The sequence below is a fragment of the Hemiscyllium ocellatum genome, chromosome 8 (assembly GCF_020745735.1).
Source record: "Hemiscyllium ocellatum isolate sHemOce1 chromosome 8, sHemOce1.pat.X.cur, whole genome shotgun sequence".
In the NCBI taxonomy this organism is placed as follows: domain Eukaryota; kingdom Metazoa; phylum Chordata; class Chondrichthyes; order Orectolobiformes; family Hemiscylliidae; genus Hemiscyllium; species Hemiscyllium ocellatum.
In genome coordinates, this window is record NC_083408.1 from 41611600 (window position 1) to 41626321 (window position 14722).

The 14722-nt window shown below is 44.0% G+C and overlaps 1 protein-coding gene across 1 annotated transcript in view; it reads right to left on the reverse strand.

Moving 5' to 3' along the window:
- LOC132818129 (cysteine-rich motor neuron 1 protein-like) overlaps positions 1-9202 on the reverse strand; it is a 249856-nt gene extending 240654 nt beyond the window's left edge. The window contains exon 1 of the mRNA XM_060828847.1: positions 8545-9202. Within this exon, the coding sequence (XP_060684830.1) occupies positions 8545-8881 (337 nt within the window). The 5' untranslated portion in view covers positions 8882-9202. The remainder of the gene's footprint in view (positions 1-8544) is intronic.
- Positions 9203-14722: the final 5520 nt, after the last annotated feature.

The following is a 14722-nucleotide window of genomic DNA, read 5'->3' on the forward strand; positions in this document are numbered from 1 at the left end:
GTTGTGTCATGCAATAGATTATATCTTCAGAACGGCATTCATTCCTTACCTTTGGCTCATAACTTAGTCATCAATTCATTGTTCTAGAATTTGGCACCTTTCTCACTCCCCCGACACCCCCCCCCTCCCCCTTTCAAAAGCCAACCCTACTCGCCATCACCTTTAAATCACCTTCTCCCAAAGACAGACTAAGAGGTAGATAAAACTTCCAAAGACATAAGGAAGCAATGCACCATTGGGTAATTTCAGATTTAACTTATTTCTTCGCAGACGTAATAGTTGCAAACCACCCCGCTCTCTTCTCAAAGCCTAATCAGGACAGCGATTTTGGAACTTGTTCAGATTTACTGGTATCTTCTCTTTCATCAAGAAAGTGAAGTATATTTCATCACTTTTTGCAATTTAAACCTGAAAATATTTAAAGTCAGAAACAAATAAGATAGCAATTGAAAAGGTCAATGCAAGAAGGTTAAACTGCAAATCACTGAAAGTCTTTCAGGCATGTCTTTAAATTCAATTTTGAAAACAGTTGAACTCAACACCTGGAAATCTTATTGACTTACTGTAAAAAAAGGTGAGTAAGATACATTAAGGGATGATGTGGATGAACTAAAGAATGTCTGGCTTCAGGGAGAGCCGTCATGTTATTTGAACATTCCTCTGTCAAAGTTCTACTTTAAAGAATGCACAACATAACCAGACCATTGCCTGCAATTCCATGTGATTTACAACCTAATAAAAAGGCAGCTTTGTTGACCAACATGAGAAGTTTGTTCATTTTATGGTTGTAAACATAATTGAAATAATTATGAAAAAGAAAAATACTGGCTCTCTCACAGATCTTTGCATGACCTCAGGAGATCCTAAAGTATCTCATTAAATGCTTTTAAAAAACATAGGAACCATGATAATGAAGAAACTGTATACGTGAAGAGTCCTAAGTCAGCAATGTGAGAATAATCAGCTAATCTGTTTAATGACAGCATTTAAGGAGCTTCTGTGGCACAGTGGGAAGAATCCCTGCCTCTGACCCAGAAGCTCTGGGTTCAAACACCTCCAGGACTTGATGGCCAAAGATGTGGTAACGTATGAGTCGGATCCCGTGGCTCAGAAATAGGTTTGGGTTCATATGACTATACAAAACAGAAACAGGAATAAACCATTCGGCACCTCTAGCCTGCTCCACCATTGATCATCGCTGATCCGACAGTCCTCATATCCACTTTCCTTCATTTTCCCCGTTACCCTCAATTTCCCCTACTGATTGAATTCAAGTCCCACGTGGTCTGGGACTTTCAAAACGTGCCCAAGCAGATTGACATTATTTTTAAATCAGATTTGAAGTTACTTGCATTTAGCCTTAGGGGCTCTTTTGGTAAGGCTGGACCTCTGGTCCAGATTCACATACTATCTGCCCTACAGGTTTGTCTGAAAACATCCAAACAATCCATGATGAAAAAGTTCAAACTGTACCCACTATTCCAAACAAACTTAGGATCTTGAAGCAGAGGGAGTGTCCTTACCTCTGGGCTAAAGGACCTGGGCTCATGTACCACCTGCTGCAGGAGGTGTCTCATAACATGCCTGAACAAATTGATTAAAAGATCCATTGTTGGAGAGATAAATATTTGCTATACTACAAGTGAGAACCTCCCTCTTCTTCAAAATAGGGCCATGGTCTCTTTCCCCAGCTGACATAAAAGAAATAGGAAGAGTAAACCACTTGGCCCATTTGAGCCTGTTGCCCCATTTGAAGAGATTGTGGCTAAATATCGATCTCAACTTCACTGTTTAGAATATCCCTATATCTCAACTCCCTCAGCTTCCTAATTATGTCAAACCTGATTACAGAATCCTGGAGGTTACCTACAAGACTTTTGGATAGAGAATTCACAAGTGCGAAGAAGTTTAATCTCAGTCCATTGCCACGTGGTTGATGTTTTTTTCCTGAGGCTATGGTCCCTCCTTCTCGATTCTCTCGCCAGAGAGAAAAAAAAAATCACCTTCTCAGAAACTGTAGCAAGACCTGAACAACATTCAACCTTAGCCTGATGCATGATAGCGAAACTTGTGTCACAAAAGTGTCAGGCAATGACCATCTTGCCTTGATATTGAGGGGGGCATTACCATCCCTGAAAATCCCACTACTAACATGCAGGGGTGACAACGGATCAAAAATATAACTAGGTCAGCTATGTAAATACCAACATTCTATTGTAGATGCAGTATCGACTGAGATTCTATCAAGGAAAAAAAACAGATCCATTTGATAGTCATCGTAATCATCACCTCACCTCTCACTCCCAACTAACATCAGTACACAGCAGCAGTACGCACCATCTACAAGGCACATTGTAACAACTCACCAAGCCTCCTTTAGCAGCATCTCCAAAACCCCCAACCTCTAACATCTCAAGGGACAAGGGTTGCAAACATATCGGAAGGTGACTTTCAGTTTCCGTTCCAAGCTGCACACAATCCTGACTTGAAACAATAATTACTGTTCCATCACTAACACTGGGTCGAAATTTTGGAAGGCTCTCTCTCACAGCATTGTGGGTGTACTTGCATCGTATGGACTGCAGCAATGCAAGAAAGCAGCTGACCATTACCTTCTCAATACCTGCAGGATTGAGCACAAAATGCCAGCCTCATCAACAACACACAAAAACCCTGAAAGCATTAAAAACAGCTTTGTATAATCATGCACACAGAATTTAAATGAGGTCAACGCTCCACTTTTCATCATTTATATTAATGATTTGGATTTGAGCTTAAGGGGTAAAGTTTGCCGATGACTCCAAAATTGGAGGTGTAGTGGACAGCAAAGAAGGTTACCTCCGATTACAACGGGATCTTGATCAGATGAGCCAACAGGCTGGGGAGTTTAATTTAGATAAATGCAAGGTGTGGCATTTTGGGAAAGCAAATCTTAGCAGGATTTATACACTTAATGATAAAGGTCCTAGGGAGCGTTGCTGAACAAAGACCTTGGAGTGCAGGTTTATAGCTCCTTGAAAGAAGAGTTGCAGGTAGATAGGATAGTGAAAGCGGCGTCCTATTGGAAAGATGTTGTGAAACTTGAAAGGATTCAGAAAAGACTTACAAGGATGCCAAGGTTGAGAGATTTGAGCTATAGGGAGAAGTTGAATAGGCTAGGTCTGTTTTCCCTGGAGCGTCAGAGGCTGAGGGGTGACCTTATCGAGGTTTATAAAATTATGAGGTGAATTAATTGAGTAAATAGACAAGGTCCTTTCCCTGGGATTGGAAACGCCCAGACTAGAGGGCATAAGTTTAGGGTGAGAGGGGAAAGATATAAAAGAGACTGAAGGGGCAACTTTTTCCACACAGTTGGGATATCTGGTCAGCATGAATGAGTTGGACCAAAGGCTCTGTTTCCATGCTGTACATCTGTACAAATATATTCCTATTTTGCTACTTGTCCTCAATAGGCCAACATGCTTGTCCCAGTAATCAAATCTAGAGAATTTTTTTTACACCTCATCTAAGCTAAATATATCCTTCCTTAGGTATAAAGACCAGAAGTATACACAATTCTTCATGTGTGATCTATCAAGACTCCGTGCAATGCGGCAAAACTTCTTTCCTGTTATACTCAGCCATCCCACCCCCACACAAAGGCCAATATGCAACTCATCTTTCTAACTGCTCACTGTACCTGCACAAAAGTTTATGTTTCTTTATGCAAGGATTCCCAAATCCCATTAAACATCAAAAAGTAAAGCATTTCAAAAGCTGTTATTTTCCTATTCTTTCAACTAAAGTGAATAAACTATGTTTGATTTCACCTGCTAGATTATTGCCCACTCACATAAGTCCCATCCACAAGCATTTTCACAATATGTCTTCTCAACAAACTTTCTCAATTCGTTTTATATTGTCAACAAACTTCATCTTCCATTTGGTCATTAATATATATTGGAAAAAGATCAAGCTCTGATCCATATGCCACCTTACTGGTAGGTGGAAGTGAGTGCTGCAGATGCTGGAGATCAGAGTAGAGTGTGGGGTGCTGGAACATCTCTGGGACACCCACACCAGCCAACCCCACCGCCTTGTGGCTGAACACCAACTCCCCTTAGGACATGCATGTTCTGGACCTCCTCCAACACCAAACCTAACCACCTGATGCCTGGAGGAAGGACACCTCATCTTCCATCTTGGGACCCTACAACCACATGGGATTAATGTGGATTTCAACAGTTTCCTCATTTCCCCTCCCCACACCTTATCCCAGTCCCAAGCTCCAACTCAGCATCATCTTCTTGACTGTCCATCATCTTTCCCATATACTAATCCACCCTCCTCTCTGACCTATCATCTTCTCCCTACTTATCTATCTATCTAATCGCATTCTCAGTTACCTTCCCCCCCAGCCCCACCCCCTCCCATTTATCTCCCAGCCTCATTAGATGCCCAAAGTGTCAATTCTCCTGCTCCTTGGATGCTGTCTGACCTGCTGTGCTTTTCCAGTGCCACACACAACTACATCACTGGTAACAGTTTACAACCTGTTAATGATCAGTTCATTCCTAGAGTCTTGCTTTCTGCCTTTTAACCAATTCTCCATCCCTCCTGCTAGCTATAACCCCACTGAGTCCTGATATTGTTCAATAACTCTTCAAGTGTCCTCTTGTCAAGCAGTAACCTCAAAGGACTCGCCTTCTCAACTCTTCAAATTGCCTGAGGGCATGGTGACCATCAGCTTAGAACACTGGCAGTCATCTCCAATGAGAAAAGTAGCTCTAAGGTCCACTAGAACTATAGCAAGTTTGCCTTTATCTTATCAAATTCTCATTGTGAATCCAAACCAACTGATTTCTCAGGTTCCCTTCTTAATGGCATCTCAAAAAAAAACTGGAATAGGTTTATCACAGAATCCCTAGAGCTAGTCTGCACATCACTGGACACTATAGGGCAATTTAGCATGACCAATCTACCTCCACATATCTTTGGACCGAGGGGAAACCAAAGTACTCTGAGAACATGCAAATTCCACACAGACAATTGCCCAAGGCCGGACTTGAAGCCGGGTCCCTGGTGCTGTAGTGTAGTAGTGCTAACCATTGACCCACCCCTATTTAGGAGAGGGAAACTGTGTTTGGCAAATCTATGTTTATTCTGGCTAACCATATTACAATTTAAGTGCCCCGTTGTCACTTAAGAATGGGCAGCATCAAATTTTCCAATATCTGCCATAGTCCCCTGTTTTCTCTCTCCTTCTGAGAAGGCAGGTTCTGGCTTAATACCTCATCAATTGGTCATTCCACAGTGGAGCACTCAATTAGTACAGCATTTCCATATCTGGATACTGGAAAGCGATTTTACTTAGATGGAAAATGAACTGGCAACTTAGGCTATATCATGCTCATCTACAATGTGCATTACTTTTAGGATCAAACTAATACTGCAACAAAATTTGCTAACAATATATTAGGTGATACTGATCATGCTCATTATATGCCCAAACTGCATTACATTTTCAGACAAATGCAGACACCTAAAATCAGAGGCTGCAGTCTAAGGTCAGCCATTCACCATTATATTTGCAGAAGTGGACTCCTGATGCTTTGCCACATCAAAACATCAAATGACCTGTAACTGATGTTATAGGCATTTTAGTTATAAACAAAAATCACAAAAAATAAGTATCGTTTTAACAAGAATGAAGTGTTAATTACAGTCAGCCTCCCTGCCTCTGAAAACCATGCATGGTGCTTTATTGCTCCAAATAGTGAATTATTGAGATTTTCAAAGTGCAGTTGTGATACTTGTTTCAACTTTTTTTTGTTTCTTCACTCAATCTTTTCCCTCTAAATGTTCAAATAAGTCCAGAAATAAGCTAAGTTAGACTGAAGTTAAATATGCAACATTGAGAAGAAATTACCTTTCTGATTGTGTGTGTTATGAGGCACATAACTTGTCAAAGAAAAAAAAACAGACCTGTTGCTGGTAACCTGAAACAAAAACAGAAATCATTGGACAAACTCAGCATGTCTGGCAGCATCTGTCCAGAACAAAAAAAAAAATTAACGGTTCAAGTTCAGGATCAATTCTGAGGTAGGTTCGCTGTACCCGTGACGTTAACTCTAATTTCTCCTCCGATGCTGCCAGACCTGCTGAGCTTCTCCAGCAATTTCTGTCTTGGTTTTAAATTCAATACCATTCAGTTCTGAAGGAGTCATACAGGACTCGAGATGTTAACTCTGTTCCTCTCTCCTTGAAAGCTGCCCAGACCCACTGAGATTCTCCAGCATTGTGTTTTTATGTTACCTACTGTATGAACCCATTGTCCGCTCACTTCCATGTATTTTCCTTTCCAGCAGCACAGAAACATTTTTTTAAAAAAAAAAGAGCCTAAAGGCATCAAATAACAACAGATTACAGGTATAGCTCAATGCACAGGCTGCTAACCTCTCTCTCCTCTTCTGCACTTCTAACTTCAACTTGTAAGCATTTGTTCCATTATCACTTTTTTTTAAAGGGGGGGTTGCTTATTGGTAAAAATAATGACTGCAGATGCTGGAAACCAGATTCTGGATCGGTGGTGCTGGAAAAGCACAGCAGTTCAGGCAGCATCCAAGGAGCAGCGAAAATTGGTACTGTTGTGTATATTCGGAACAGCATAATTAAGTATAGTTGGATATGTTGTGTTCTGTAGGGATTCTTTATTCTGTAATTTTGTGAATAAATTTGTGTTTAAAAACCTGGTAGTCAACCTATGACAAGGTGAAATCAGAAGCTGTGCACCCAGAAAAAAAAATCCATTATTCCTCACTAGCAGTGGGCGGCACGGTGGCACAGTGGTTAGCACTGCTGCCTCACAGTGCCAGAGACCCGGGTTCAATTCCCGACTCAGGCGATTGACTGTGTGGAGTTTGCACGTTCTCCCCGTGTCTGCGTGGGTTTCCTCCGGGTGCTCCGGTTTCCTCCCACAGTCCAAAGATGTGCGGGTCAGGTGAATTGGCCATGCTAAATTGCCCGTAGTGTTAGGTAAGGGGTAAATGTAGGGGTATGGGTGGGTTTCGCTTCGGCGGGTCGGTGTGGACTTGTTGGGCCGAAGGGCCTGTTTCCACACTGTAAGTCTAATCAGTGGGGATGGGCACTTACATTCAAACTAAAAGCTCTCTGTACATCACTCATTGCTAATGACACTTGCCAATTCACGCTCATGGGAGACATTAAAATATTGCAAATCCAAATGATTCATGAAATATCCATACGGTTTCAAAGAGCTATCAAAAAAATAAACAAGTCATTCTCAGCAAAATCTATGAATCATACAATGGAATTCCACTTCGATACAATGCCCGAGATAGTGGGAAGTTTACACAATAATATCTCTATTAATACGCAGTTTGCACCATCGTTATAACTTCCCCTTTATCTTAGAGTCCTGTAGTCTCGAGAAAGAGCCAGATGTGCAAACGAAATACTTTAACCCTCTAGCGAGTTTAAAAACGTGCAATCTTTTCAATGCAGATTGACTTCAAAAAAAGGTATTTTAAAAGAAATCTGAAAACATGCAGCCCGTACATTTTCAATACATTTCCTGCACAAACAAACGGGGGGGGGGGGGATTTAGAAAATAAACACATTTGTTCATCCTCCTGGGGCAATGAAGCCTCTCCTTGTACTTTCGGATTGCCCTTTCTGTTCATATACTAACGTAGTTATCCCAAATCAGCCGCGGGATTGGTTTGAACTCACTATCCCAGCTGCCATACATAAATATTTGACAAGCTGCAGCACAGCAAAGCCTTTACTGCCTCCGTCTCAACGTGGTTCGTTAGACTTTTTTTAATATAAAAAAAAATGCTGAGGTAGGAGCTAGCACGATTTATATCATATCGTGTTCTGGTATCGAATGGACAGGAAACTGGTTACAAATTGTAACGAATGCCCCACTGACAATCATCAAACCTCACAACTGTAACGAGCAGGCGAGTCTCTGTGCAAAACGCTCACGTTGAAATGGGGGGAGTTTCAAAACAGAAAAAAAAAGCGGGTTAGCCTCAGCTCCAACTTGAACTGCAAAAAGCACGTTCGAGCAAACCGCACCGACACGAGTTAAAGTTTCAGACACCAATCCAGAGCGCACTAAACACTTTCTGCTGAACGTTTCTTTACGTGCATCTTAAACACATCACTCACTGACCTCAGTGGGACAGTATCAATCATTCAGCAACATGGGGAAAGCTACTGTCCGCACTCAGCTAAGCTTTGACAGGTAGACAGCAGAAAGATTGCACTTTTGGAGTTAAAATTGGACAAGATTTGCTTTAAATCTGGCTGCTTGTTTACAGCACGTCGCGTTAAAATTAAAAATGTGCAAGTAAAGCTGGCTTTCAGGTGTGCAACCGACAGGCACCTTAATCCGATTTGTCAGTGTTTTAGCGAGTTGAGAGGATTTGTCAGTGTTTTATTTCAAACACGGCAGCGGTGTACACCCGAGTTGCTTCGCCCTAGCTGGGAGGGCAGAAGTGCGGGGGGAAGCAGACTGGGCAAAACTGCGTCTCTCACCTTTGCAGACCCCCACGGGCGGCCCTCGGTCAAGCCCGGAGCTGCTCCCGCCGTCCTCGCCTTCCTCAGCGTTGGCCACGCACCACAGTCCGGTGTCACACTTGGAGCCGGAGCCCGAGCCCGAACCCGAGCCCGTGTCGCCACACGCCTCCCCCTCCTGCCGGGCGCACAGCGGGCAGCAGCCGCACGGGTCCAGGAGGCGCCCCCCGGGGCAAGCCGGCGGCTCCGGGCAGCTCTGCCGCTCGCACGGCGGGCACTCGCGGCTCTGTCCCCAGCAGCCCGACCACAACAGGCAGACCGCAAGCAACCCGGCACCTTCACACCGCTGGCTCCACATGACAAGCGCAGGAGAGGCTCCCGTCTACAAACTCACCCCCTCCTCCTCCTCCGCCTCCTCTTCAGACAAAAACAAAATCTGAACTTTAAATATTTAAAACAAAAATTAAACAAGTTATTCCCAGTCTTGCAGCAAATTAAAATCCCCTTCTGAATTAACAAAACAAAACTGAGGAGAATTGCTTTTCCTTATTTTTAAATCACCTCCCCCTTTAACTGTGCAGCTCCTTATTTTTTTTGTGAAGACACTGTCAAACTAATCACAGCGACAGAAGCAGACTGGAGAACGGATTTCTCTCTCTATCTTTCCCTGGTCCGGGGCTTCCCCCTTTCACTCCGCTCTGATTGAGGCCAGTCAGTGACGCTCACTAATTGACAGCTCCTCCGACCCGCCCTCACCCTCTCCCTCTCTCCACCCCCAGCCCCCAATCCCAGGTCGAGCTTCCCCGCTGACCCGCTGTTAAACCGAGCCCTGATGCCAAAGCAGACAGACAGGGAGAGAGAGAGCAACTTGCTACTTTCTCGTTATGCTTTGTTCAACTTTGGTCAGGTGTGGGGAGGGGATGACAGCCAGGAAGGTCGCACCACAAGAGTTGGATTGCACTTTTTTTGTTAAAGGAAAGCATACAGAGAATCCTAACGAAGATGAATTAAGTCTGCGCGAGCAATTCGTTCCTCGGCACTTTTGTGCCAATCCTATTGCCTCCTTCATCCTGATATTACTGCACCACACTGCTTCAGAGTAACGCTTGGTGGATTCACTGACTCCGGTGTCTCACGTTCCTCTGATCTCCTCAAACTGGAGAAAATGCCCACAGGTCAGCATTAACAGCCGGGGAGGGTGGGTTTAGGTGACAGATCCAGTGTTCTAGACCTTGTGTCATCAGTCAAGCCTGGCCAAGCAATGAACATCATTTTTTTGTTTTGCAATAACGACATTAGCCTGTTCATTGTGCAAGACAGCTCAAGTCTTTGATGCGTGTAGGATTGCAGATTTGGACATTCTGTCTGTCTACTTATAAACTATTCCTGACAGGAGACCTACTGTCATGGGATGTCGTGCTCGACTGTCGGCAACCGTGCTGTGATGCCCGTCATATTGTGTTGAGAAAGGGAGATGCAGAGGCTGGATATCCTGAATCCAAGACCATTACTCTCTAGTCCGTCGCTGCAATTCTGTTTCACTCTGGCATGACCTCTGCATTAAGTGCAAAGTACTCCCCGTGTTGTTTAATCTCGTCTGTCCATATTAAGTGGTAACATTCGCTGAGTGACTGGAATTTTAAACAAAATCAGAAATTGCTGGAGAAACTCAGCGGGTCTGGCAGCATCTGTGGAGAGAAAGCAGAGCTGATGTTTCGGCTCCAGTGACCATTGTTCAGACCAGATTGTGGCAAGGAAGATGGGGAGGGGGAGGAGCCAAGGATAAGTGGAGTTGGCCTGCAGAGAAAGACAGCAGTAGTACTCTAGACAAAGGAATGGGGTCCAAAAGGTATGGTGCTGGAAAAGCACAGCAGGTCAGGCAGCAGACCTGACCATACCTTTCGACTCTGATCTGTTACCTGACCTGCTGTGCGTTTCCAGCACCACAACTTTTGACTCTGACCTGCTGTGCCTCTCCAGCATCACATTTCTCCACTCTGATCTCGAGCATCTGTAGTCCTCACTTTCTCCTCGACAAAGGAGTTGGGTAATGGTCAACCCGAGGGAATGACTAGCTGCTAATGGTGACAATTAGTAACTAACAATGGGTCGGTTGTAGTAGCAGCCCATGTGATGACAAGGTATGGTATGTAGAGGTTGCGGTAAGGACTTAGGAGAATGTGCTCGATATTGCGTCATGAAGGCTGCAGGATTCCCAAGCAGAAAATGAGGTGCTGTTCTTCCGGCTTGCACTGAACTTCACTGGAGCACTGCAGCAAGCCTGAGACAGAGATGTCAGCCAGGGAAGAGGATGGAGTGTTGAAGTGGCAGGCAACGGGAAGCACAGTATCATCATTGCAGACAGCAAAGTGGTCGTCCAGTCTATGCTTTGTTTCCCCAATGTGAAGGAGACCATATTGTGAACAGCGAATGCAGTAGACTGGAATGAGTGAAGTGCAGATAAATCACTGCTTCACCTGGAAGATGTGTTTGGACCCTCGGATACTGAGAGGAGGGAGGAAGTAAACAAGCAGGTGGTACACCTTCCGCAGTTGCAGCGGAAGGTACCATGAGGCTGTGGGGGTTGTTGGGAGTGAAGGAGGCATGGACCAAGGTGTCCTGAAGGCAACGGTTCCTGTGGAATGCTGACAAGGGAGGGAGAGGGGAATATGTGTCTGGTGGTGGCATCCTACTGGAGGTGGCTAATGTTCCTCTGGATGTGGATACTGGAGGAATGATGGGTAACGACAAGGGGGTCCCTATCACTGGTGTGAGAGGGAAAAGAGGGGGTGAGGGCCAAAGTGCAGGAGATGGGTCGGACATGACTAAAGGCACTGACAACCATGATGGTTGGGAATCCTTGGTTCAGGAAACAGCTGGAAGGTGGCATCATCAGAACAGATGTAATGGAGATTGAGGGACTGGGAGAATGGAATGGAGTCTTTTCTGGAAGGGGATGTGGGGATGTATAGCCTAGGTAGATTTATAGTGCTTTGCAGAACACAAAAATAACCCTGAGCTTCCTGTGGGCTGCCACTTCAACGCACCACCGTGTTGCCTGGCCAACATCTCTGTCTCAGGTTTGCTGCAGTGCTCCAGCAAAACTTGAAGGACAGAGTCTCATTTTCTGCTTGAGGACCCTCCAGCCGTCAGGATGCAATATCGAGTTCAATAATATTAGGGCCTGAGCAAACTCCCCTATGTTCTTCTCCCAGTCCACCCACAACAGGCCCTGTCATCATATGAGCTCCTGCCACAACCATTCCATTGTCAGCCACTGATGGTCCCCTTTAACAGCTATTGATTCTCCCAGGCTGACCATTACCGTTCCTTTATCAGTCCAAATGCTCTTTTCACCCACTAGGCTTCATTTCCACTCATTACTCTTTATATATGCTAACCCTTTCCTAGCCACAATTAGTTCTGAAGAAGGATAATTGGACCCAAAGCATTAACCCTAATTTCTCTTCACAGATACTGCTAAACCTGCTGAGTTTCTTCAGCAATTTCTGTTTTTGTTTCTGACTTCCAGCATCCGCAATTCTTTATTTTTTTTAATCGGAATTTTAAGTTGGTTTGGAACATTTCTGGGGTCCAAACAAGAATGGCCATCAGTTCTGTCAAATGGGCAATACTAACTTCAAATCCAGGCCCATAAAGTAATTGCCACCAGTAGATGCCACATTTATCAAGAGATGAGTGTCTCTCCATCCAGAATCCAAGCTATGACCTTAACAAAGAAATCTGGAGTTTTGTGACTGACATCTGAGTTGAATAGAAAAGCCAGACTATCATCTCCCTGATCCCTTCAAGCTAGTAGTCCCAAGTAAAAAGCAGAGATAGACATTATGACTTTATAGATGGGAAAGTTTGTCAACCACAGCATCAAATGTTAACTTATGGTCAGATCAGGTCATATATAGCTTGCAATGATATTCTTGTCAAATGTAGTAAAGTGGGTTTGGAGTCAGTATCTGATCACTGTTGACCTTCCTGAAATGAAAGCCCTTTGTTCATCTTTTATTGAGATGATCTCTTAATCTGCTGAACAGTAAATTATATTATCACCAGCTGAGAAGTAACACACTGTCTGCACTCTTGTGGATAGCATCCTAACGGTAACTGTTCCGAGTGACTGACTGATCAATGTCTAAATTCCTGGGCTGGTCACAGAGATTGCCATTGACTTAGTGTGCTGGGACCCCCTAACTGAAGACTATCTGCTTTGATTTGACTGATGACTGCTGACAACCATGACAAGCTTCATAGCTTTATGTTAAACTACACAGCGATACTGTGAGCCTGGTATCTCTTGCTGAGAGGCAGGCACAAAAAAAGCAAGGGGACTGTAAACGTCCAGTTAGACTCAAAGCTCGTGAGTGCTATGAGAGGAAGTGAACAGCTCAGTCGAGTCCATGAGTTGGATGCATGTTCCTGACCACACAGTGTGTATTCTGCAGCATCACAATGAGTTTTGCTTTTGTGCTCCAGGTGCAGCACTAAAGTGCAGGAGTGTCCTGTAAGTAAATCAGAGGTGTGTCATGTGGTTCTTAGAAGCTGGCATATGTCTGTACTTGTGGCTAGTGCCTGGAATGCATGCTCTGAAATTAGAATTAGAATCACTACAGCGTGGAAACAGGGTCCTTCGGCCCAACAAATCCACATCAACCCTCCAAAATTTAACTCACCCAGACCCCATTCCCCTACCCTATATTTGCCCCTTGACTCATGCACTTAACCTACACATCCCTGAACATTATGGACAATTTAGCATGGCCAATTCACCCAACCTGCACATCTTTGGACTGTGGAAGGAAACTGGAGCACCTGGAGGAAACCCACGCAGAGCCATGGAGAATGTGCTAACTCCACACAGACAGTGACCCGAGGCTGGAATTGAACATGGATCCCTGGCGCTGTGAGGCAGCAGTGCTAGCCACTGATGTTGGGGTCTGGTGCCCAGCATGGAGTCTTTGGAGCAAGTGGTGAGCTGAAGTTTCCAGGTGCGTGCCTGCACTGATTTCTATTTCAAATATCTCAGCATCCAGTTGGCTCATAGCAGATAGCACGCAGAAAGCTGGATATTAATGAAGTGAGGTTTGCAGTGAATAAAGTAATCAACAAGCCACACTCCCCCTTAATAGCAACTTGCCACAGCCTAATGAGAATCTCACCTCTACATCCAGAACTTAGCTAAAAGAAGCAGTGAGTTGTTTGGCATGTTGAGATAGGCCCCATTGGAGTTCCCAGGTGATACTGCCAAATTTCTTACTGTAGCTCATGTTATTCAGGCCACTGCGAGATTCTGCCCAATATTTTTCCTCCCACGTAAATTCATGCTTGTAAATTTTGAATCTGCTGATATCCTCATAGATGTGTTAATACTTGACATTTACAAGACCAGCACTGAAAAAGTACAGCCATTGTTTATTTTAATCCATGATAAAAGTTCAGCGTTTGCACCTAACTTACTAAGACATTAAAATTTAAAATTAATGTATCGTTGGAATTGTTTTGAATGTAACATAGCAAAAGTGATATTGTGAACATGAACCTATGCAGATAATTTAAAGACAACTTAGAATCATTATCAGACTGAACATATTCAACGATGAAGTAGGCTCAAGGGGACAAGTAGTCTACTGCTTAAATACTTTCTTTTGATTTGTGTTTGTTTCATTTCACAAGTAGATATATATCCTTAATACAGGGGTCAGTTACAAAAACAGACATTTCTGGAAAAGCTCAGCAAGACTGGCAGCATCTGTGGAGAGAAATCAGAGTTAACATTTTGGGTCCAGTGACCTTCCCCAGACTAGTTGGCTAGATAGCTGGCTTGCAATGCCAGGTGATAGCAACAGCGTGGGTTCAAATCCCTCATTGGCTTACCATGGAAGACTTTCCTTCTCAACCTCTCCCCTCACCTGTGGTGACCCTTTGGTTAAACCACCCACCAATTCTCTCTCTCTAATGAGAGCAGGACTATGGTAACCTTACTGATATTTCCTTAAATAGGATTACTTGGCTCTGATACATTGAACATAGCACTGAGCATTGCCACAGCGAGTTGTCAGAACTTATATTGTGTGAGTTATGTCATTGTTTAGTTACAGAGCAAGCGCATTCTGCAAAGCTGACCAAGACCCACTTAGATAATGGAGTGTTTCCAAAAGCCCAACATGGTTTAAATGTACACCTT